Below are 24633 nucleotides of genomic sequence, written 5' to 3' on the forward strand. Positions count from 1 at the left end.
GACTTCCCTTTCCAAGCCTGCCTGGATGGCTGTTCTGTGACTTGACAGTGGCTTCCCAGCCCCAGAGCCTCCCCCCTTCATCTGTGACTTAGTCTATTGTGGTGGTGAGCTGACACACCCAGTGTGACGGTGAAACTTGTGCCCCTCTGTGGTATTACTCCTGCCCTGTTCTATAAATATCTATAAATACTTATATATATATATACATATACACACACACACGCACGCACGCACGTACGGCTGCCACAGCCTCACCCCTTGTGCTGGGAATTACTGTGCTGTCTTTGAGGAGTCTTGTGACCCAACTACAAGGAAACACTGTCACCTGCCATCCTCCAAAGCGTGCCACCTCCGATGAGCTTCCCTGTCATGCCGGCCTGTGGACAGCCAGCCCCCTTCTGCCACCTTCCCATCCCTCCCTCCTTGTGTGTGGGGGTGCTGTACTGGCAGCTGCGTGGCTCTCTGACCGCTACCAGTCTTGCTGTCTTGGCTGAGAATAAAACCCATTTGTGGACGATGGGGAACAGTGTGTGCTCTGCTGGCTTGTGTTCTCTGTGCCACTCAGGGAGAGATGAAGGTTTAAACATTGGGGTGCAGGGCCCAGCCATGGCTAGGGTCCTGTAAGGAAGGGTGAAGTAAAACCCCATCCTTCCCAAGGCCTGGGAAGGCACCTGGAGGTTAGCGGTTTCTCATCCTGTGAATCCTGCTCTGACCACCAGGGGGCAGGAGCACCACCTCAGCCTGGCGGGTGATGTGGGGTGTGGGCGGGCGCTGTGGAGCGACAGAACAAACAGGCCACCAGAGGGCAAGGTCATGGAATGGAAACCACCTGTCCTGGAAGTCAGCTCTTGGATGCCGGCTCCCTGCCCCTGCTTTCCTGCCCAGGATTAGATCAGATCAGATCAGGCTTCTGAGTCTGTCAACCATTAGGGCAGAACCAACCCTTAAAGCCCCATGGCCTTGGGGTCCCCCAGGCTTTTCCAAGGAACATCTAGGTGACAGACCCAGGTCTCCAACAGCCCAACAGGGCACGCTCAGACACAGTGGGGCTCCGCACAATGCAGAAGCCTGCCCACTGCTGGCAGGACCCACTTCCTGCTCAATGCCCACAGCACCCGGAACCTAGCACCCAGTGACCAGAAACAAGAACATATCAGGCCACAAAGTATGGCTAAATCCATTTATTCTGAAATAAAACAAATAGAGTTGAATCAACCCCGTCCCCACCTCCTTACTCTGTCCTATGTTATCAATAAATAAGTTTATTCTTGTATTATAATAATAACAGGAGTGACAGGGACGGGTTGGCAGGGGGAGTGAGTAGGGGCAGAGCCCCCACCCCACTTCTCCAGGGTAGTGTCAAATTATTAGATCACCATGATCTTGACCCCAGCATTGCTATCAGCCCGGTAGAAGAAGGGGACGCAGGGGTTCCTGCTCAAGCCCGGGTGCTCCGGGGAGCTCTGCATCTCGCACAGCAGCTGCATGATTTGCTGTGCGGTGGAGTTCTCAAGTGCAGCCGGGCCCAGCTCCACACCGTCAGCCAGGCTCACCTCCAGGAGATCTTTGGGGGGACAAAGGCGGGGCTCTGAGTGATGTGCGCGCTCTGCCCCGCCCACCTGCCCGCCCGCCATCCCAAGAGCTCTACTCACCGCCTTGGCTATGAGCAGCTCCAGTCGACTGAGGGGCTTGGGGGGCTGTAGTGGGCTCTCCAGCCGGGTGCTGGGCAGCCCCCAGGAACTTGCCATACAATTCATTACGCTCGCTCACCAGGCGTACCACCAGCTCCTGCAGCTCCAGGAGTTTCACCTGGAGAGAGAGGTGCTCAGCAGCCACAGCCCAACCCCCCCGCCCCGCTGGCAGAGATGGTCGGGACCCCTACCTTCATATCCTCCTTGTCCTTGGCCAGCCGACTAATGTACTCCTCCTTTTCCCGGTGGCGCTCCTTCAATACCGCCCTCTGATTCTGATAAAGGGTGATGTAGTCTCCTGCAAAGAAAAGGGGCGGGCCGGCAGGTAGCCAGGGCTCGGCTGCTGGGGCTCCCCACCCACCACCCGGGGCCCCCTGCCCTGGCCTTCCCGCTCACCAATGGTATCTGTCTCTCCAGACAGCTGAATGCAGCGATGCTCCAGCTCCTCCACCCGCTCCTTCAGATCCACGTTCTCTTGCATGACCTCTGTAAAGCGGCTCTGGCCACAGAGCAGTCAGGGCTCAGCAGCCCCCTGCCCCGCCCCCCACCCCCCTTCCTGCTCCACGCAGCGGCACACTCGCTCACCTGCAGCTTGTCCATCGCCACCTGGAGGGCCTGGTGGTTCTCCGCAGGCATGCTGTCCCCCCGGGAGCCTGGGGCTGGGGGCCCCGCCTCCAGCTCGGGCTGAGACGGGGCTGTCAGGTGAGCTAGGTGCCGGCAGCGTAGCTTCTGCTTCTTCAGCTCCTCACGCAGCCGCGCCTGTTCCTCCTCGGCACTGGCTAAGGCCGTGTTAAAGAAGGCCACCTGCAGGCAAGGGGTTCCGGGTGGGCTTTGGAGCGGGAACGCTCAGCACAGGCTGGAAGCTCAGGGGCAGACGGGAGCGCCCCCTCGTGGGGCCTCTGTGGACACACCTGTGGCTCAAGGATTGCGGGTGCCGAGGAAGGACCTCAGAGGGAGGCAGAAAGGAGGGACAGGGGAGGGGCAGGCAGGTCCACTCACCATGGCCTCTCGGCTGTCTAGGTCCTCCGGCAGGCTCAGCTTTGGCCGGGGAGCCTCCTCATCCTCCTCTCCATCCAGTTCCTCTCCTGCTGGGGGCAGCCGAAGGGTCCTCAGCCCATCCCCCAATGGAGGTGGAGCAGCCCAGGAAGAGAGCTTGGGGCCCAGCTCCGCCTCGCCTCACGGTGTGACCCAGTCCCCAGAGGAAAAGGGTTCGCTGCCCTAAAGGTCTCCTCTAACTCAATTCCATGCTGCTAGAAGTCCCCCTCCTCCTTGGGCTCTGTCCCCTCCCTCTGGGTAGTTCCGATTACCTTCCCCAGGCAGAGCCACGAGGCTCAGCTGGGCCTGCAGCTGCTGGTTCTGCTGGCTGACAGCTTCCAGGAGCCCCTGAGGGGCCAGGAAAGAGCGTGAGAAGGGACACAAGTTGCAGGCCTTCCCAGTCGGGACTTGGGGGCCCAGCATTCCAGCGCACCTGGGCCTCCTGCAGCTCTTGGCGGGCCATGTTGGCCTCCTCCTTGCTCTGGGCCTCCTCTTGCTGATGCTGCTCCGCAAGCTGGGACTGCAGCAGGACCTGCTTCTGCAGCACGTCTCTGTCACAGGTCACCTGCTGATAGGCGGCCACGTACTGCTGCAGGTAGCTCAGGTACTGGTCCCGCTGCTGCTGCAGGCCCTGCGCCTCTTGGCTCTTCAGCTCCACCTGCAGGGAGGCCCTGGGACTGAGGGCCAGTGGTGGCTTCCAGGCCCTGAGCCCATAGCTCGAGGTCGGGCCCAGACCCCTGTGCCTGATGCAGGCACCGAGCCCTGGCCGGGTCGCTCAGTTGGGTAGAGCATCATCCCAATACACCAAGGCTGTGGGTTTGATTCCCAGTTAGGGCGCATGTACGTGGAACAACATATCAATGTTTCTCTCTTTCAAATCAATAAAAAAAAGTTTTTAAACTTATTTTTAAAAAATAAGGCACCCACTGAAGGGCTCAGCTGCCTGCCTATACCCCTGGCTTCCTCCCTCCAGGACCTCAGCAACTGCCTCCCCAGTCCGGAGACCCATGTCACCTTCCCCCAGCCTCATACCTCATAACTACCTGCTTTCTATTTTACCGTCAGGGCACAGACTCGTGGAAAAGCAGAACACCACCCAACACCTGCTAAGTGCACACTAAATGCCTGACACTTTACATGCATGATTCTCATTTAATCCTCCATACCTCTGAGGCAAATGCTAACCTCCCTTTTAAGTTAAGGAAACTGAGGCTTTAGAGATGTGACGTGAGCCCTGGCTGGTGTGGCTCTATGGACTGAAAGGTCTCCAGTTGATTCCCAGTCAGGGCACAGGCCTGGGTTGCGGGCCAGGTCCCCAGCTGGGGGCGTGCAAGAGACAACCACACATTGATGTTTCTCTCCCTTTCTCCCTCCCTTCCCCTCTCTGAAAAAATAATCAAATAAAATCTTTTAAATAAAGAGAGAGAGAGAGATGCAACATGAATGGTGACTAGTGGGGCTGGAGTTAGAACCCAGGGCTTACTGCAAAGGGCCGCCCGCCATTCACCAGCCGCATCTCTTCCCCTCTAATCGAGTTCAATGCCTCTGTTGGCAATGATGTCCTACAGCGCAGGGCTACCCACCTCTAAAGGTCAGAGGGCAGCCCTGGCTGGTGTGGCTCAGTGGGCTGAGCGCCAGCCTGTGAACTGAAAGGTTGCCAGTTGATTCCCAGTCAGGGCACATGCCTGGGTTGCGGGACAGGTCCCCAGTTCGGGGCATGTGAGAGGCAACTGAATGGTTTCGCTCCCTCCCTTCCCCTTTCTCTAAAAAATAAATTTTTAAAAAATAATAAATATATAAAGGTCAGAGGGCAGGGGCAACAAGTAGTCACAGGCTCTGAGGAACTCTGGGGTCACCTGGCTCTCCAGGCTGGAGCTGCCTCTGTCCTGGCCCTGGCACCCAGCTCATCCTGCCCGATGCCTGCCCCCCGGAGGCCAGTGCCTTGCTCTGAGCCCCTCTCGGCTGGGGCAGAGTTACCGTCTCCTTCAGCTCCCCCAGCTTCTCCTGCAGCTGACCCAGCTTCTTGGCCAGCTCCTTCTTGACATACTGCTCCGTCTGAAGTGTGCTGGTAAGCTCCACATTCTCGTTGGTCTGGACAGAGAGAAGCAATCAGGGACCCCCCAGCGTAGCTGGGGACACCGGCTCGCAGCTCAGGGAAGGGCAGAGGCAGGTAGGAAAACGCCCCTCCCCCCGCATTCGTGGGTCACAGGGCCCCTTCAGTGGCTGCACTTCATGCAGGAAGCACTGTACCACCCCACTTTAAAGGTGGAAAAACGAAGGCCCAGAGGTTTTAAGTATCTTGCCCTGCACCAAGGGACCGGGCAAAGGAGGAGGGCGGCCGGGCTGCGCACCAGCCTGACGAAGCCGTCCTGCAGCTCGGCCAGTTGCTCCTTGAGCTCGCGATTCTGGGACAGCGCCCGGCTGATGGTGGTGCGGTCGCTCTGCATGTCCTCCAGAATCTGCTTGCGCATCTCCGCCTGCTCCCCCCAGCGCTCGGCCTCCTGCTCCAGCTCCAGAAGTCGCTGCCCCTGCTCCTGATTCAGGCGACTCAAGCTCTCATTGTCCTGAATTTGGGCCCGCAGCTGCCCTGCCAGGGTCTCCAGTTCCTGCTGTAGCTGTTCCGCTTTGGCTTGCAGCCGCTGTTCTACCTCCGAGGGGCCCGCCGGGGGCTCCTGGGGGCGCGGGACAGCTGAGAAAGGACACGTACAATAACGGCCTCTCGCCTCTGCAGTCTCAGAAAATGCTCTTCTTGGTCCATCTCTCCGAGCTTGGCCTCCTGGCCCCAAATCTTGGCTTCCTGGCTAATAATCCCCCGCACTCATATGATGCTCAATCTTTCGGGACACTTTCAAATACAGTTCTTGACATTTTTACACTCAAGATGACTCTGGGTCACTGAGAGTGGGCAGTCTATCCCTTTTTTTGCAGATGGGGACACTGAGGCTCAGAGAGACTGCAAGACCTGCCAACTCCTGGTACATACCTCCGTCCCTTTGCCACAATGCCCCTCCATCTACCTACCTGCCCCATTGGGGGGCAGTCTAGCCACCCTCCCCAGCTCCCTGATACTCCTGGATCATGCCAGCCTCGGCTTACCTAGCTGGTTCCTCAGTTCGGCCATGCTGGTCTCCAGCTCCTGCACCTGTCTCTGGCCATGCTCCTTCTCCTTCTTCAGCTTGCACACCTGGCCAAAGCATGGAGATGGAGGGGACGGAGGAATGGCCAAGGGACTATCTCCCTCTCTTCCCCGCACCTACCAAGCACACACATCCACCTCCAGCTGCACAGAGCAGGTGATGTGACTCCCATGTACAGATGGCCAGAAAGAGCAAGTGACCTTTACGGTGGGGGGCCGAAGGTCATGTCTCACCTGCTCTGACATCTGCTGCATCTTCTGTTGCCAAATGGCATTCTCTTCTTTCAGATTCTCTGCATACTGGTCTCTCTCCACCTGCAGCTGCATCAGCAAATCCTTCAGCTGCAGAGTGGGTGCAGAAGTGAGCAGGGGCTGGCACCCGGCCTCACCTGCTCCTGGTCACCTGGGGTCATCCTCCTCTCACACACCTCCTTCTACAAAGCCTCACCTGCTCCACGCGTGTCTCCAGCTGGGCCCGTTCTTCCAGGGCCTGCTGTAACAGCTCCTTGCTATCATGGGTTTCAGACTGACTAGAAAACTGAATGATGAAAAATGACATTAGACCTTGGGAGCCCAGGCAGTTCCATTCAATGCTCCCCAAAAAGGTCTGAACTCAGATCAATACACAACTCAGGGTCAATAAAGAACTATCCTGATACTGTTAGTACCACGTCCATAGGGTTTATGTTTACCAAGGACTCATTGTAAACTCTTCAAACAGTGAGCGTTCAAAGTCCTCCCAACCTTTCCTCTGGCCCTCCAACCCTACCAATCTGGTGTGTATCCTTCCAGACCCTTCTATACATATGCAAACATGTCTAATGAATACACATCACAGTTGCGCTATCTTAGGGTTCTGTCGTACAGGTTTCTGCAACTTATTTTCACTTTGCCACACACCAGATCTATTTAATTTTTGTAATGGTTGCAGGGTAGTCTGATATAGCTCGTGAATACAGCATACTTCCACCGTACTCTTACTGGGGGTCTTTCAGATGCCCGCAATAAGCAAGGTGACACAGCAGTGTTGGTCCTCACGACAGAGTGGTTGGCTCAAAGTACGAGGAGCCATCTGAGTTTCAGAGCGCCCCTCAGCTCTGACTTCTTAGATCTCTAGCAGGCCATCGATCAGACTGCCTATCTCGGGAACGGCCACAAAGAGCGCCCTGGTGGGTGGAGGAACAGGAGGTGCCGAGGGAATGTTCTGAGACCTGTCTGCCACACAGGCCAGACCATATCTGGAGCCTTGTGTTTCACTCTGGGGTCCTGATCACAGAAGAGCCCTGACAACCCGGTCACGTCGAGGAGAGAACAATGAGGGGGGAGGACAGCATGAGGAATCCTTGAAGGAGCTGGGGCTCGTTAGCTCAGGAAAGACCTTAGGAAGACGGGACTCATAAACACCCCCTTTCAAAGTGTGTGAAGGTCTGTCCTAGGAAAGAGCTGAGACTTTTCCCGTGTTGTTCTGGAGGGAGGAAAGATCCTGTGGAAGGCAGTGAGCTCCATGGAGGCAGAGTATTGCTCGGTGTGAGGAAACCCTGGAGAGGAGGAGCTCTCTGGCCTGAGCACCCTGACCACCTGCTGGCTTGCCCTTCTCCCCCCTCAGGAAGAAAATAAAACTCATGGGCTAGCTTGATAATTGTCATTATAAAACAATGGTTCTCAACCAGGATGCTTTTACAAACAAAATGAAAAAAAGCCCTCTCCCTGAGATTCTGATTCCACATTTCTGGCCAGGGCCTCAAGTTGTAGATTTTTATCAAAACCTAGAGGATTCTATGGCAGAACCAGAACAAGGATCCAAATTTCCCAGCTCCCGGCTAGGGGTGACCCAGTGACCCCAGAGAGCCAAACCCTGGCTGAGAGGCCTGGCCTCCCCAGGACCCAGCCCCTCACCTGCTGCAGCAGGAGCTCGGACATCTCCAGCTTCTTCTGCAGCTCTTCCATCCTGAGCTGCCCGGCCTCCTTGTCCGTCACCAGGACCTGAAGCTTCTCCTGCAGCTCCGAGTTCTCCAGCTTCAGGTCTTCGTTGGTTTTGCTGTGGCCAGAGGTAGTGGAGAAAGGCAAGAATAAAGAACAGAAAGGATCACTTTGGCGGTCAACTGACCGCCCTCACCGTAAAACCAGACTACGGGCGCTGGAAAGGACGCCGGGATCAAAAGTCACAAGTGACAGGCCAAAGAGAACACATGAGTTGCATGAGGCCAAGCACAAGCTGACGCGGCAGGGGCCAGACCAGAGCCCGCTCTGCTCGTGTCCAAACCTGGACAACCGCCTCACCGTGCTGCCTGCGTCCCCGCCCCGCCCCCGGCCCAGGGCCCCAGCCTCCCCCACCGCCATCCTACTTGCTCTTGTATAGCTCCAGCTTTAGGGTGTCACGATTTTTGACTAGTTCTTTGTTGTGCTGCAAGTACAGAAAGGTGAGGTCAAGACTGGGCGGGCAGCAGAGGGGCTGGGACAAGGAGCAGTCACAGCCACAGGAGCACTTTCTCACCCAGAGTCACATTCTACATCTTCCCAAAGCACGTCCAAGCCCACGCTCTCATGCACTTTTCCTAAGAACTCACTGAGGGTGCACGAGGCAGGCAGAGAGATCTGACCCGTAGCTGGCTGCCAGGGGCCCAGGAGGGCAGAGAATATCGCTCTCATTACTACTATTGTCATCGTCACTTTTTAATTTTTTTTTTTTTTTTATCCTCACCTGAGGACATTTTTCATCGGCTTTTAGAGAGAGAGGAAGGGAGAGAGAGAAACACTGACACCAGAGAAAAGCATCAATTGGTTGCCTCCAGTACGCACCCCGACCGGGGACTGCACGCGCCTCGCCTGGGGCTCAAACCACGACCCAGGTGGGTGCCCTGATTGGAATCAAACTCCCAACCTTGCGGTTACAGGGTGACGCACCAACCCAGTGGGCCCCACCGGCCAGGGCATCATCACTTCTGAACCTTACGGAGCACTCTACCGGCAACCATGCCTAACCCTTCGAATGCTTACAGTCGCCACAGGAAGCAATACTGTTACCGTCTCCATTTTAAGGTGAACAACGCGGAGCACTTAGAGGTTAGGCTGCTCGCCTAAAAATCACTTTGAACTATGACCGAACACTCAGGTCTGTCCGATTCTTTAACCATATATTTTTCCTGGGGTGGGAGCACAATATGAGGTCATCATCGGCAGCCGTCCGTCTCGAGAGACGATGGTGTAGCTTCTTAAGAGTCTATCTGCACCGCCGAGAATGGTTGTGCAGTCCGACTCGGGAGTGACACGGTATCTGTCTCCTCCCGTGTTGAAGCTACAGAGCCTGGGCAGGGTGATATGGAGGGTCTGCTGTTGCCCATGCAGCAGACCCACAATATGAGGAGGGGGGAGGGATTTTACTGTAATCACCCTGGCTGGTCTGGCTCAGTGGACTGAGTGCCGAGCTGCAAACCAAAGGGTTGCGGGTTCGATTCCCAGCCAGGGCACATGCCTGGGTTGTGGGCCAGGTCCCTGGTTGGGGGCATGTGAGAGGCAACCAACTGATGTTTCTCTCATACATCTATGTTTCTCCACTTCTCTTTTCCCTCCCTTCCTGTCGCTCTAAAAAGATAAATAAATAAATAATGCGGATTGTAATCATTCACTCATTTTTTGAGTGGATGACCCTGACATAGCCCTAGCCACCCTGTTCTTCTCCCCTGGTTTTTATGAATCCTTCCAGACACGGCTTCTCTCTCCCTCTCCCTCTCCCCCCCCCCTCTCTCTCCCTCTCCCCCCCCCTCACACACACACACACACACACTTCTCCCCCTCTGCACACAGGATAACATGTTAAAAATACTGTTCTGAACTTTTGCAGCCCAAACCCCCAGCACTGCCAGTCAAGGGCAGGGCTGGCACGCAGGCTCTGGGCTTGACGTCCAGTGCTGGTTCCGGACAGCACACCGCGATGCCCACGGCAACCCACTCCCCCTCCGGCTGCTTCTAACAACCGCGGCACTTTAAAGCAGCGAGCAATGGCCTGCGCTGCCTTCTGGGCAGCAGGCGCTCCAGCCGAACGAAGGAACTTGAGACTGGCCGCGGCGCTCACCCTGTCCGCCTGCTTCTGCTGCGTGGAGACGGCACACAGCGTCCGCTCCAGGTCTCCGACGCGCTGCTGGGCAGACTGCAGGAGGCCGGCGAGATCCTCCACCTCCCCTGGAATGACAGAAATGACGGCCCAAGGAGGCATGCTGCCGCAGGCCTGCCGTGCGCCAGGCTGGAGGACGACGAGGCGTCTGCGTTCCCACCTGTTTTCTGCCGGGCTGCTTGCTGAGTGTGGGCCAGGGCTGTCTGTAATTCCGTCTTCTCAGACACCAGGATCCCTATGGTCTGGATGTGAACCTTTGGGAGGAAAGCCAAATGAGGGCTGAAAACAAGGAGAAGCAGCCTCTAGGGAACACGAGGGAACATCCACCCTACGGTTCCCTTACCTGTAACTGCTCTCTCAGAGACCCCTGTTCCTTCGCGAGCTTTTGCTTATATTCCTGCTTCTCCTGGAGGGAGAGAGAAGAAACGTCTCTTACTGGGAGGAGAAGAAATGAAACAGCAAAGGACATGCCCCAGAATGCCACCAGTGGCCCAGAGGAGGCCTGCCGATGGGACCAGGCTGGTGGGGGAGCAAGTTGGGGGAGGGGAGGATCCTTTCTTTTTCCAGGCTGGGAGCAGGCAAGCCAAGAATGGGACCCTTCCATCCAAGTCCTCCCCCAAACCCCTCAGCCATGTAATGAGCAGATGAAGAAATCACATTACTTTTTCTAGTTGATCCACAATTTCTTGGTTCTGTCGTTTCTGCAGAGTCAAAGGAAGGTGGCTGAGGTTGTCCCGTTTACTATGCTCCCCAGACCAAGGAGGGGTGGACAGGGACCAGGAATTTTTTTTTTTTAATGGCAACATATCAATTAACTAATTTATTTATTTATTTAATTTTCCCCATCATCATTTCACCATTTAACCCCTCTATACCCTCTTCCACCTCCACTGACCCCCCTCCCCCCAGGAATGGGTTTTAAAGGGAAAAGTTCAAAGCTCCCAAGCCAAGAGACTTTGGGTCTAGGGTGGTTGTGCTCCCAGCCACAGAAATGAGTGTCTCAATCCGGATTCCTGTGAGAGGACAATGACATAAGCCTCTAGAAACGGGGGTGAGAAGGGAAAGACAACCCTCCGCCAGCTCGTGATTTGGAAGGGTGCATTCATTCAACAGATATTTACCAAGCACACACCGCAGGACAGCAGAGATACAGGAACGAAAAGGGCCTTTAAATCTTTGATTTTCTGAGCTAAAAGGGACCTTGGACACCCTCTAATTCTACCTCCTCAGGAAAGTGAAGTCCAGAGAGAAGTGACTTGTTCAAGGTCAAAGACAGAGCAAACTAGAGGCAGAGTCAGGGCCAGAACACAACAGTCAAGCTAGCGCTGCGTCTAGGGCCTAGAGGCCACTGCCCAGCAGGGCACGTGTGGCAGGGGCCCAACGAGCAGGGAGTCTGGAGGACAGACAGCAAAGGGAGCAGCCACGGAAAGAGCCATGCCACATGCTCTGCACTCTGGGGTCCCTCCAGCTAAGATCTAGGCCCCGCAACACGCCATTCTCCCTTCGCCCCAGGGGCCCCAGCCCCTTTCTTCAGAGCTCCAGATTGGCAGCGTGGAATCAGGGGACTCCCCTCCCGCTCACCGGACTCTTACCAATTCCTCTATCTCGCTACTGAGTTGTTTGTTTGTTAGATTGCTGGAATCCAGGGCTAGAGAGAGCTCTTGGTACCGGCTCTGAGGCGCATGCAGAGAGAAGGAGGGGTTGGAGGAGAGATGGGGGAGAGGCAGAGAGAGCAAACATTAGGGCTGGGGGTATCTGGGCTGTCTCAGCTGGCAGCAGGGCACCCAGCCCCCTCTGTTGGGGTCCAGGGGCTGGCCCGCAGGGTCCCTGGGCCACCGTCCAGGGCCACTCACCTCCAGAGCCTTTATGTTAGCAGAAGATGCGAGTCCCTCCCCGTTGACGAAGGACGCAGACTAGGAGAGATGAAAGGGCTCACATGGGGATGCTCTCTGTCCCTCCCCATGCCTAAGCCCACCAACTCCCTGCCTTCCCATCAGCTAGCAACAGTTCCTTTTCGGCCTGAGTTGGCCCCCTCCTCTGCAAGCCCTCTGTGCCAACCTCTCCTGGTTCTCATCTCCCCCTCGCGTCCCACCCCCTCCCAGCAGCTCTCATCCTGTGCTCTCTGCAGCAACATAAAATGATGCAACCAGCCTGGGCTGGTGTGGCCCAGTGGACTGAGTGCCAGCCTGCGAACCAAAGGGTCCCTGGTTCGATTCCCAGTCAGGGCACATGCCTGGGTTGCAGGCCAGGCCCCCAGTTGGAGGTGTGTGAGAGGCAACCAATCGAGTATTCCTTACACATAGCTCTTTCTCTCCCCTTTCTCCCTCCCTTCCCTTCCCCCTGAACGTAAATAAATAAAATATTTTTTTTTAAATGATGTAACCAATCTCACGGTCCAATTCCTGCAGGGACACAGCTTCGAAGAGGAGACTCGGAGAAGGAACGACTGGCTAAACATTACCCAGCCGAGTCGGCTGCGCCCAGCACCTTCCCTTCCTCTGGGGAACTGTCTGCATTTCCATCCTATTTCCCTCCCCCCTCCAACCCCCTCCGGGCTCCAGTTCCTGGGGTACCTCACACACGAGACCGTTGAGCTGCTGGGAAAGCTGGCGCAGGCTCTCGGTAGATGAGAATCTGGGGATGAACACAGCAATCAGGGCTCCAGGAGGCCCGATGGGAAAAAAGGGGCCACGGGCAGTGGCCTGCCCCGACTCCCTCAGCCCAGGGACTGCTGCCCCCATAGGAGACACTCACGTGCTTTCAGACAGAACAAAAGGACCGCCTTCAGGATCATAGCTCTGTTTGGGAAGAAACACATGCGGTTAGAACCACCCAGGGGTGAGGTAAGCCAAGCTCAGCCCTAGAACCTTCCATCTCCCTGAGACTTAAGGAAAAACCTGGTTTTGGCCTCCCCCACCCCAGTCCTCAGGAAGGGCCAAGCCACCTGAAGAAATGGGGGGAGAGTCCATGGTGGGCCCCATCCTCTGGGAAGGAAGAGGGATGATCACTGAGCGGGGCGGCGGGCCAAGGGGGAAGAGACACAAACCTGAGCCGATGAAGCAGCACTGGGGGAAAGGACACCGCCGGGGGACATGGCGTCATCAGAGGGCAATGCTGCAGGGGCGACATGGTCTTTGGGCGCCTGTCACAGAAGAGAGTCGGGGTTGGGGGACCTGCGGGAAAGGCTGCTCACGACCATGGGTGCAGGGGTGCGGAGCAGGTGGGACAGGTGCTACTGCAGTCAGAGTGACAGTCACACATGCTGGGAGCCACGCTGGGGTGCGGCTATGGCGCGCCCGGGGCTCGGGCCCCTCTGCAGCCCCCTGGCCAGCCAGAGCTGAGCGCAGGACTACCAGACCTCCCGCGTGAACTCAAGGGGCCCTCTCCTCCCTGGAGCTCAGCAAAAGACAAGAGCAGGACAGCAGGTGGGGGAGGCAGGCCCTGTTCTCCCACAAAGCCTGTCTGTGCCTGGGGGCGACCCCACCACACCGGCTGGGCAGAGGGTGTGGCCATGAAGCAGACGCGGCAGACCTGGCTCTCGGCCTCTCTCTCTCTCTCCTCTCGCTTTCCTCTCCACCCTCCCGTCCATCCTCCCTGCAAACACCGGCTATGTCTGCCCGACTCAGGTCACTTCTGAGAAAGAAGCTGCCCAACCAGAAGCCTCTCCCTGTTCCTGGAGGTAAAAAGGAACCCCACCCCAACCTCCTCGCTCCAAAACAACTACGCAGCCAAGAAATCACCTGAGAAGCCGGCGGTAAGATACCCACCCTCTGCCTGTGGGCTTCGTGAAGGACAATCTTGGACTGAGGACCAGGAGCCACGGGGAAGCTGCGCTCTCCTCCCCAGTGGGACCCACTTGCTTGACCAGGGCCCCACCCAGCCTCTCTCCAGGCTCAGGCCAGACACAACCCAAGCCTCTGGCTCTAGAGGACTAATGTCCAACAGGCCAGGTGGGGAAGAAGAGTGACAAGCTGAAGCTTGACAAGGGAAAGTGCTCGGGAGCCTAGGCCTGTCCAGCGAAGCTGGGTCCCAGGGGATGAGGCTGCACATCTTTGCCGGGTGGAGAGGGGCTGCCTGCTCTGTGGCCTCTGAAAAATCCCAATCTGCTGCCCTCCTTAGAGCAAGTGCTGCAGAATCTGGGTCAAGTTATTTGCACTACTGTTCACACTGTGACCTTTGGCCCCCAAACCTGGTGTTGCCTTGCCAACCTGTACAACTGACTCTAATAGGTAAGAGCAGGGGTTCTGAGCTGGCCAGGCAAGCGACTCTGGGGGAGATGGGCACCCTTCCAGCCACGGGCCCAGCACGCTCTGGGTCCCTCCTGGCATCTTGGATTCCCAATGATCCCTAGCAACGGACACACACACAAAAAAAAAACTCAGAAGGGGGGAAAAAGTATTTTTCTGAGAACTTAAATATATAGAGAACATGACTATTGCGTAAGCAAACAAGTTATTTCATAATTTTGAGTCTTGTAGCTAAGTATGGAGCTTTTAAAAAACACTGTCCGCTCTCCTCAAATGCCCCATTCTATTAACGAGTTTCTGATTTCTTCATCATTCCTGATTTCTGGAAATGCGATATTTCTGCCCAGGATACTGCAATCACAGGCCTACATAACTGGAGTAGAAAACTTAAGTGGGAAACAGATACTTCTAAAAAGAAGATTTAAAAACAACAGGAAGGGACTGCGGGACCCTGCGTCTTCATTTCCGGAAGAACAGAGGGATGCAGGCTCAGAGCGTGAGTGTGGAGGCGCAGCTTCAGAATTCCTTCAGGCCTGTGCTGCCCGCCACGTGCCACTCGAGCTGCCAAGGTGAGTCACAGCTGGAGAGACCTGACTGGCTGGGCGTGGGCAGTCCTGATGACTGAAATACTCTCTAGGACCAGCCAGCAGCGCCCTGTCCCAGCCCCTCTTCCCATGCCCATCCCCAGCAGGAGCTGGCCCCATTTCAGCCCCACACCTCTGGCCTGGCAGATGTTCCCCAAGGAAGTCACTTAAGGAGGAAGTGCCAACGTCATGTCCGGGGGACAGCATCTCCTGGCCCGGTGTGTACCAGGCTCCCCGCCTTTCCAGAATGTACTCACAATCCCGGCCGTTACCTGTACTGCACCCTCGGCCCTGGAACTTCCGTTTTTCCCTCTCTCCAGATGGATGGATATCACCCACCTCTGATCTTTAAACTGGCCTCAAATGGCACCCCCTCCAGCCTCGAATCCATTTAAAACCAACCTTGTCCTCAGCTGAGCATGCGGAATGTTGCCACATTCTATCCTGTGTCTTTCATTGGAGCCTGCCTCCCCAGGGGGCATTCCGTCTGGTTCCCCTGTTTTCTCTGGGGTCCAGCCAAGTGCCTCTGAGATCACAGGCCCACTGAATATGGTTAAGTGTCCATATTTGATTTTTATTCCCTTTCTCTTAACCCTACGTAGCTGACTCCCAAACCAAAATTAATTGATCAACTTAAAAAACCATAAATTGCTCTGTGGCCTATTGGTCTTTTGGGGACTAACGCCCACAGGGTTTGACTTAATATGTCCTAGCCTGAGAGCACCACTGGACATTGAAACTTGAGGTTCAAGAAGTCCCAATCCAACTCGCCTGCTCTGGAAGCTATTCCCAAATTACCTTAACCTTCAAGGTGCATCTCACCTCCTCCAAGATGATAAAAGATGTAGGGGAAGAAAAAAAAAAAAAAAAACCCAATCAACCAAGCAGGTAAAAAAGCAGACATGACCAGGACGTGGGTTAATGACAGCAACATAAAATAAGCCAGAGGCGAATTCCCCCCCAACCGGAGAAGCCTGGGGACATGCACAGCTGGGAGAGAACCAAGCCAGAGAGGGGGCTCGGCACTGCCTCACCTGCCACTTGTCCAATGGGGAGAGCGCTACCCCATTGGAACGGTTAAAGTCGGACACCAGCACCTTCAGAATGTCCTGAATCTACAGGAAGCGAAAAGGGGAAAACAAGGGCAGGGGGAGAGAGAGAAAAGCGGCTTAGAGTCGAGAGAGTCGAGGAAGGAAGAGGAGGCGGGTTCAGGGAAACAAAGTGCCAGAGAAGAGAAAAGGGGACCGATACCAAGGCCTGGGCCATCTTCCCAAACGGCCACTTGCTGCCTGGCCGCAGGCGGAAATCAGCGCACATGAACAGACGGAGCAGCCCCCCGAGCTCATCAGACCCTCTCCGCAGGCCCGGGGTGCTGGGGATGAACAGGGCAGGGCTCCAGACCCTCACCTCCATTTTAAAAACCAGAATTCCGAGTAAACGTTTGCTTGAACACAAGGGATTACAGCTGAAAATGAGTTTGAAAGACGCTGATGTGACCCGACAATATCATCTTATATAGATGAGGGAACTGAGGCCCCCGGGAGGAAGTTATTTTCCTGAGGCTGCCCAGAGATGGACTCAAAACTCCTCACTGCACCCTGGGGATCTGGGGGTGCTCCTCAAGGGAGAGCCTGATGGCAAGTGGCTGGCTGTCCTCACAGCCCGGCTTCCCCTGGAGGCTGGGGATGAGGAAAAGCCCCTGAGCAGTAAGTCCAATAGCAACTGCCCTTTCTTGGATGTTTACTTACCGCCCCCTGTATTTAGGGATTAATATAAAGTTCCTAAATGCGCCCTGGCTGGTGTTGTGGTTTCCGGTTAGATTCCCAGTCAGGGCACAGGCCTGGGTTGCAAGCCAGATCCCCCCCAAGTGGGGGCATGTGAGAGGCAACCAATCGATGTATCTCTCACACATGGATGTTTCTTTCCCTCTCTTTTTCCTTCCTTTCCCATCTAAAAAAATAAAAATTAAAAAATAAAAGCTTTAAACTTCCTAAATGCAAGACAATATTACCCTGATTTTACTGGTGTGGAAACAGACCCAAATGGCTTAAACAGTTTGCCCCAAACCATGTCCCTAGCCGAGGGAGAGGTAGAATTGAGAATTCAAACCCAGAATTCTTAGCCAGAACTTGACACTTCTTCCACAATCTTAACCCCTACCCTCTACTGTCCCCTGCGTACCCCTATCCCCGGAAGCCTGGCTGGCCAAGACTCACATCCTCAGGTGAGTGGCAACCATCAGAAGTGGCTGTGTCCGGGCTACTGCCATTTTTAATCTTCTTTTTCTTCTTAGCTCCTGCAGGAACACTAATGCCTCGCTGCTGCTGGAATTCTCTCAACTGCAAAAAGGAAAAGCGGTGAGACTCATGACAACTGTAAGCCCCTGTATTCACACCCTACTTTACAGTTTAAAAAATACTCATAGTCACCGTCTTATTTCATGCCACAACCACCATACAAGGTGTTGTAATTCTTACTTAATGACTGCAGAAATGGACTGATAACAGAGCTTTTTCAAAAAGGCAATAATGCAATTTAAACTCAGTCTTCTGACCCTGAGTTCTGGGGGTTATACCATAAATCAGTAGCTGCCAAGGGACAAAACCAGAAATAGGGGTGGTAAACATTTAAGTGATCAGACATACGGGGTCCTTATTCATCTGTTAGAGGTGCACGCCACTGCTACCCAAACTTTTATATCAATGCAGCCTAATGGCAATGAAGGCACACCCCTAGAGAATCTGGGACAGTAACAAAAATAAAAAAGGATAACCCAAGTACCATTTCAGAGAGAAGTCTATTAGAATCTTACAAATCTATATAAATGTCATCCCTAAGTCCATTAATATAAAAGGCCTTTTCTCCCCAAGAGAATCCAGCAAAAATGATGCTTCAGTCCCGTATTTATCCTGTGGTACTCAGAGCCCCCCATGTTGAGATGATGATTTGGGACGATTCCCAGCTGTGAAGTGCAGTTTCCCAGGATCTGCTCCAGGGCATGAGCAGATCTCACCCCAAAGAGCACCTGACTGAGGGCCAACCTGGTCCCAGAGTCACAGAGAATTAGAACATGAGTTAGAGAATTCAGATTAAAGATTTCAGTCTCTCCGGAGAGCAGAAACCTGGGAGAAAACCAAACTAAACACAACACATTCTCCCCATTGACGCCTAGAGATGTGACCAATGTATCGAGATCACTAGTGAAATGTAGGCTTTTTACGCTATCAGTGTCTACGGATGGCGTACAGACTAGAGAGTAAGGAAGCTTGAAACCTCTCCGACCTATGTCCCATAGCCCCGAGTCCCCTTTAAGCTGACATTCTGTGCCGCGACCAGAGAACCGGAAAGGGGATGAAAACATTAAGGGACTGGGTCATAAGATCAAACACTGGGTAATGACAGTTTTGAGGGGGGTTGTGACATAACTACATTCCATTCCTCCCAACCGACACCCGAGTCGCCGCTCCGCGGTAGGGGAAAGGAGCGCAGGGCCGGCCCCACGTCTTTGGAGAGGGAGAGCCCAGAGTGCCCAGGGAGCCCAGGAGGTCCGGTTCTGGGAGGCAGAAGGCGAAGGTCGAGCCTGGAGTCGAGAACCCGGTAGCCCAAAGTGACCCAGGGGCTACGAGCGAGGGCGGGGGCTGGGCCGCCGGCGGGGTGGGGGGGGCGGGGCTGAGAAGACCGTGGGGAGGGGGACGCCAAGGGGCGCCGAGGGGCTCGCCCAGTGTGCCTCAGAGGCAGGACAGACTCTGGCCACCGTCAGGCCGTCGAGGGGCCTTGGGCTAAGTCAGGGAGCCACGACTCCGTACGTTTTACCTTTTTCCTGGCCTCGGCCAATTTTTTCTGTCGGACTTCTTCCGACATCTCGGGAAGGGGAGGGGTGCAGGGGGGCCACATCACCTCGATCCCGGAAACCACCTCGGAATTGCTTCCGGCAGCCACCGCGCATCTTGGCGACTAAGCCAGAAAAGGAGGGTTCAGGGCGATTATAGGCAGCAGCGGTGAGGGAGTAGCCTTAATTCTTCAATTCCATTGGTCTTTACGGTAGATGAAGGGGGAGGGCGTGGCCATGCTGACGGCAGCGAAGAGGAACGGGCGGAGCCACAATAAAAGCTGTCTCCGCCCACCTGGGGGCGGGGCCCGACCTCGCCGGGTGCGCGCGCAGCTCGCTGTGTGACTGCCTGTTCCTGGTCTCCATCAGGGTTCTGATTATCCCGTGGACCTGAGAGGCCGCTTTCCTGCCCCCGCCCTGGACCCTCCTGCACTGCAGACCCCCCAGAAACGGGGGCCCCGGACCCCGGGGCTCAGGAGGTGGGCTGCGAGCGAACAGCAAGGGGAAAGCGCATCCCTTCGCAGTCCCCTTCCTGACTCCCCGTAGCTCTGCCCGACTTTGTCGTCCCCGAGTTTACTTCTAGAGACCCCGATGCGGCAGTCCTCCCCACGCTCCGTCCCATCCGTATCCCCTTCCTCGCGGACCTCTACCCCGATCCCGGAAGCGTGTCTGCCCCCTTCCCGACTGCATCCCGTCCCCGGCGCTCCTACTCCCCAAGTCCTCCTCCCACACCCCGCGGGACCCTTTAGGTCCAATCAGCCGTTTTTCCCGCGGATTCCTCTTCAGGTCCCAACCAAGACTTTCCGAAAGCTGCCGCGGGGCCTTCCGATCCCCTGTGAGTATGCCTGGGCACCGCCCCCCCTGGCCTCCGCCCCGTAAGTCGCTGCTGCTCCCAGCCCTGCTCTCCATCCCCACAGCAGCGGGCCCACCCCAGCCAGCCTTCTGCTGCTGAGAAACGCCGGGCCATTTCTCAGCCCTTCCCTTCTTTTCCAAGAAGAAGCGGCGTCCTGTCCTTGCCAGTGGCACCCCGAGCCGGCTCTGCGGCGGCTCCTTCCTGTCCGCCCCACAAGCGGTTGGCTCTTTTTCACGCCACTACCCCCTACCCAACCCACCCCACCGAGACCACTCGGGTTCCCTCCAACCCAGGGGCTGTCGCCTGCCTCAGGCCATTTGGATATACCCTCCCCTGTCGGGAAGACTTTTCTTTCAGCTTTTTGACCAGCTGATGCCTGCGCATCCTTTAGGACTGAGCTTCATCAGAGGAGCCTCACCCCCACTTCCGGCTCCATCCAGGGGCCCTGAAAGGCACCCCCGTAGCACGCTGTATCCTTCAACCTCAAAGCACTTTTCAGACTCGCACTTTGTTGATTATTAATTTCTCAGTCACTCATTCATTTGACCAATTTTGTTGAGTGCCTACTATGTGCCAGGTACTGCTGTAGACACACTGTAATCAGCAGCCAATATAACCAAGTCCCTGCCCTCGAGGAGTTTACACTCCAGTGGTATAAGGCCAACGATGAGAATAATGTTGTCAGCGAAAGGTATGACAGGTCAGGTGGCGATAGCTGTCAGAAAACATCCAACCCCAGTGACAGTGAGTGGTTCAGGAGGGACCGTTTAAATAAGGTGGTCAGAGAAGGCCTTTCTGATGAAACGGGACCTGTGAGTCGAGCTTTAAATGAAGGTCTCTGGAGGAAGAGCGTCATTGCTGGGTGTTCCAGGAAGGCAAGGGGCCAGGCTTGCTGTCTTCCCCATTGCTGAACCCCCGGAGCCTTTGCCAGTGCCTGGCAGGCAGTGACTACTCACTTTTGGGTGACTGGCTGCTTGTACGCCCCGTCCTAAGAATAGGAACCACGCCTTTCCTGGTCCCTTCTTGCATCACGTGTAGACAGTTGATCCAACACACGTTTCCTGAAGATTAGCCGCGTACCAGGCACTGGCCTTTGCAGCTTTTGGAAGCAGAAAGGGAAAAGATGAACTGTAGCCCCAGGAAAAGATTTTGTCATCCAGTGAGATTATGAACCCAGCGACGTCACCAACTTGAGAGAAGAATCCACACAGCTCTGAGGCGGATTCTCCAGGGTCAGCTCAGGGGCCAGTATAGGCCCTTTAGTTAGGATTGGGTTTGGCTGGGAAAACCCCACATAGTGGTGGCTTAGGCAGTCACTGGGGACCCAGGCCTCTGTCTCCTTCCACCACATGTTCAACATGGCTTTGCCCTCATCAAGACACTGTTCAGCCCCCGCATCACTTCCACATTCCAGCTGGCAGGAAGGAGGAAGGCCGGAGAAAGGCCCGCTCTTTCCTTGGAAGGACAGTTCCCAGATGTAGCATACACCATTTCTTTCTTTTTATCTTTTTTTAAGATTTTTTATTTGTTTCTAAAGAGGGGAAGGGAAGGAGAAAGAGAGGGAGAGAAACATCAATGTGTGGTTGCTTCTTGCACACCCCCAACTGGGGACCTGGCCTGCAACCCAGGCATGTGCTCCGACTGGGTTATTGAACCGGCAACCCTTTAGTTCACAGGCGGGTGCTCAATCCACTGAGCCACACCAGCCAGGGCACATCATTTCTAATTAAGCTCCACTTGCCAGTACTTAGTTATAGGGCCCCATCCAATTCCAAGGGAAGCTGAGAACTAGTCTTATTTGAGGTTGGGTGGTTTCTACTCATATTACCACGTAGAAGCAGGAAGTGGCTATCGAGGGACAACTTGTAGGTTCCGGACTGTGGACAACTTGTTTGGCCCAGCTAATGACTTTTTGTGCCACTCAGAGACCATCTTCCGAGTCTGGCCAGGCTGATGGGGCCAGCAGGGATTCTCTGCACCTTGACATTCAGCAGCTGAAGGAGAAGAGGGACATGCTGGACAAGGAGATCTCCCAAGTAATGTCTGAGTAAGTCCCTTTGGGTTCCTCGGCATACTAACTACAACCCAGTCATCCTAGCTCAGCATAAAAACTGGACTGCACCGTTGGATTCAGGGTGTCTCAACAGCCTCTCTCGGGCAGAGTGAGCTCAGGCTTGAGAACCCCGGGAAGCAGGAACTGGGCAACTATCAGGAACGGAGGTTACTGCTCTGTGGGGCCCACATTCTCTGCCTCTGCTTTTGTCTGTGCCCAGACTGCATTACTCTCTGAAGGTAGGGTGTTCAGTGCCTGGGGGAAGCTGGTTCTTCTGCCACTCCTGGGTTTTCCTGTGCCCCGTGCTCCAGCCACATGGTACAGATGGAGCAACTTTATTTTTTTAAATTTTATTTATCTATGTTTACAGAACGGGGAATGGAGAGAGAATGAGAGAGAGAGAAACATCAATGTGCGAGAGACACATCGATCAGTTTGCCTCTCGCACGCCCCCCCAAATGGGGACCCAGCCCACAGCCTAGGCATGTGCCCTGACCAGGAATCAAACCCGCAGCCCCTCGGTTTGCAGGCCGGTGCTCAGTTCACTGAGCCACACCAGCCAGGGCAGACTGAGCAACTTTTAAATGTGCATTTCATATTTGAGGGATCTGACTGGCCACTCATGTGCCCCTCTGTGAATCCCTCAGCTGTGGCCAGGGTCACATAGTACCAGCATGGCTGGGACCCCTCCCTAAGGGTACGGGAACGTTTGCCAGGGGCTGATCCCCTGCGACAGGGTCTCTCTTGCCATCTCTATGCCCCCAGGGCTAAGCACCGAGTAGGCCGTTAGTGCTGCCTTGTTACCCTCTGAACCTTGGATCCTCATCAGCTTTCTCCCACTCTCCATCCCTCACCTCAGAGGCTACAGCGTGGACGAACTGGAGGACCACATCTCCCAGCTCCACGAGTATAATGACATCAAGGATGTAGGCCAGATGCTGCTTGGCAAACTAGGTGAGCAGCGGGGCCCCAGAGGAGCAAACAGGGCTTAGGAGCCCCGAGCCCCCAGGGGTGGTGGGACTTTGCTCCTGAGCCTTCTAACTTGCCAACACCCCGCCCCCGCCACCTTCTCAGCTGCCCCGCTTCCTGGGCGCCCCTGCCCTTCCTGGCCACTTAGCGAAGCAGCTGCACCGCTCTTGCCTGAGTCAAGGTTGTTTTCTTTTTTCTCCCTTGTGGGCGGAGCCTGCTTGGGGGGCTGCAGGCAGGTTTGAGCATAGGCTCACCCACCTGCTGGACCGAGAGCTAAGGTTCCCTGTCTTGTGGGGTCTGACTTGCTACAGAGGCAGAAAGTGCAAGGGTCACTCTGTGTGGCCTAAAGGGGTGTTTTGTTCCTCCTTGAACACAGTCTCACTCTGCAGAGGACTTAGCCAAATACAGACCCCTGTGTGTCTGGGCTGGCTCAGACAGCCCACCCTGCAGGTAAGGAATTGTGTCGATGGCCTCAGCTCGAATTGCTGGGCACGGATGGTCAGCGGCCAGGGACCACGGGGACAGTGTTCCGAGCTGGGCCTATCTGTCCACTTGCTGCATGGTTTTATCCCTTGTTGCAGAACTGTCTTGTCAGCATCCAGGGTTCCACGGCAGCGAGGGCTTTTCTGTGATTCGGGGAGGAATGGGTCCCAAAGGAAAGGAAGGAGGAAGGAGGATGGGAACAGCTGGATGAGGAGAGGAGGCTGAGCAGGGCCCAGGAAGAAAGGAATGTGAGGTGCCTGTAGCCTGGTGGTTAGGTCATGAGCTCTTGTTAGTTGGACTCCAGCCTGAGACCCGTCCTCCCGCGTCATGGAGCTGGACCGAGGGGCCCACCTGCTTTCACTTGATCGGTGAATGTTTACTGAGCACGTGCCTCGTGCTGCTCTACAAGGCGTGGGGGTACTTTGGAGAACCAGGCACTTGAAGGGCTCTGTTTTCACGTGACTTCTGTTTCCGTGTTGGGGTGGGGGAGGGGAACGGTTGCTAAAGAACACAAATGAACAAGCTATAGAATGCGCCAAGTGCTATGAAGGAACCAAAGGGCAGAGATGGAGAATATTGAGGTTGGAACAGGGTGGCAGGTGGGAGCGAGGGGAGGTGGTCAGAGGAGGCCTCTGAAGAGAGCCCTTCCCGTGGGAGGAAAGGAGAGCCTTTGAGGGAGCAGGAGGAACAGTGTCACCAAATGGCCAGGGCATGGCTCCCAGGCCAGGCTAAGGAGCCCGGGTTTTCAGCAGGCCCTGGACACCACGTAAATGTATGTGTCCATCTTCAGCAGCTGATTCCAGCTGCTCTGTGTGGGAAAAGATGTGAGGGGAGCTTGTTTGACTCCTCTGCAAAGCGGGGTGAGGGTTCATTGAGTCTAGTTTTTGGGGGGGGTGGGCAGGAGTCGCAGGAGGATTATCTGGGCAACCAGGGGAGCAGGAAAAAGGTGCAGGAGTGGCCCTGGGTGGCCAGAGATTTGGCCAGTCTCCCACTCCTGCCACTGGACAGTCATCTTTCCTTTCAGCCGTGATCCGAGGTGTCACCACCAAAGAGTTGTATCCAGAATTTGGCCTGGACATGAGTGACTGAGCAGAAGCTCACAGCCCCCTGTCCACGGCCTGCTGGGACGGCCGGGTGTGGACAGGAGAAACTGTGAGAACCCACGCAGCACACCCACAGGCTTTCCAGCCCACGCTGAGTCCTGAGCGAAAGGTGCGTGCCCAGCTCCCAGACTCCTGAGATGTCCCAGTGATGCCTGTGTAGGTGTACATGTGTCCTATTTGTAAATAAACATGTGAACATTCTTTTTTTAAAAAAAAAATATTTTCTTTATTTTGGAAAGAGAAGAAGGGATGGAGCAAGAGAGGGAAAGAAACATCAATCGGTCACCTCTCTCACGACCTCAACAAAGGACCTGGCCTGCAACCCAGGCATGTGCCCTGACTAGGAATCAGACCGGCAACCTTTCGGTTTGCTGGACGATGTCCAACCAACTGAGCCACACCAGTCAGGGCTGAACATTCTTTTATTTTTATTTTTAAAGATTTTATTGATTTATTTTTACAGAGAGGGGAAGGGAGGGAGAAAGAGAGGGAGAGAAACATCAATGTGTGGTTGCCTCTCATGCACCCCCAACTGGGGA

At 55.3% G+C, this 24633-nt stretch overlaps 2 protein-coding genes across 3 annotated transcripts; one reads left to right on the plus strand and one right to left on the minus strand.

Moving 5' to 3' along the window:
• Positions 1-1166: 1166 nt before the first annotated feature.
• GOLGA2 (golgin A2) lies at positions 1167-18756 on the minus strand. 2 transcript variants are annotated; one of them, XM_090274807.1, is made up of 27 exons: positions 18618-18756; positions 17021-17143; positions 15839-15919; positions 13020-13115; positions 12728-12771; positions 12547-12607; positions 11827-11886; positions 11566-11646; positions 10636-10674; positions 10317-10379; positions 10134-10227; positions 9935-10041; positions 8208-8266; positions 7759-7900; positions 6311-6400; positions 6097-6204; positions 5823-5910; positions 5078-5415; positions 4704-4817; positions 3160-3384; positions 2999-3074; positions 2691-2776; positions 2277-2495; positions 2088-2190; positions 1883-1989; positions 1653-1809; positions 1167-1564 (listed from the first exon to the last, which is right to left on the minus strand). In XM_090274807.1, the coding sequence occupies exons 1-27, from the start codon at positions 18696-18698 to the stop codon at positions 1368-1370; spliced, it is 3039 nt and encodes a 1012-aa protein (XP_090130933.1). In that variant the 5' UTR covers positions 18699-18756; the 3' UTR covers positions 1167-1367. The 2 variants fall into 2 exon arrangements, with proteins under 2 accessions (XP_090130933.1, XP_090130932.1); XM_090274806.1 differs by having other exon boundaries at positions 2691-2779.
• Positions 18757-18877: 121 nt separating this feature from the next.
• On the plus strand, positions 18878-24295 carry SWI5 (SWI5 homologous recombination repair protein; the record flags this gene model as incomplete). The annotated part of the gene is given in 6 exon segments (XM_090275278.1): positions 18878-18997; positions 19000-19112; positions 19420-19468; positions 21412-21533; positions 22399-22493; positions 24016-24295. Coding segments are annotated over 6 exon segments (564 nt in total), but the record flags the coding sequence as incomplete, so codon positions are not given.
• Between the last annotated feature and the right edge of the window lie 338 nt (positions 24296-24633).

Source organism: Furipterus horrens, unplaced genomic scaffold (assembly GCF_987537825.1).
Source record: "Furipterus horrens unplaced genomic scaffold, mFurHor1.1.pri manual_scaffold_4, whole genome shotgun sequence".
Lineage (NCBI taxonomy): Eukaryota > Metazoa > Chordata > Mammalia > Chiroptera > Furipteridae > Furipterus > Furipterus horrens.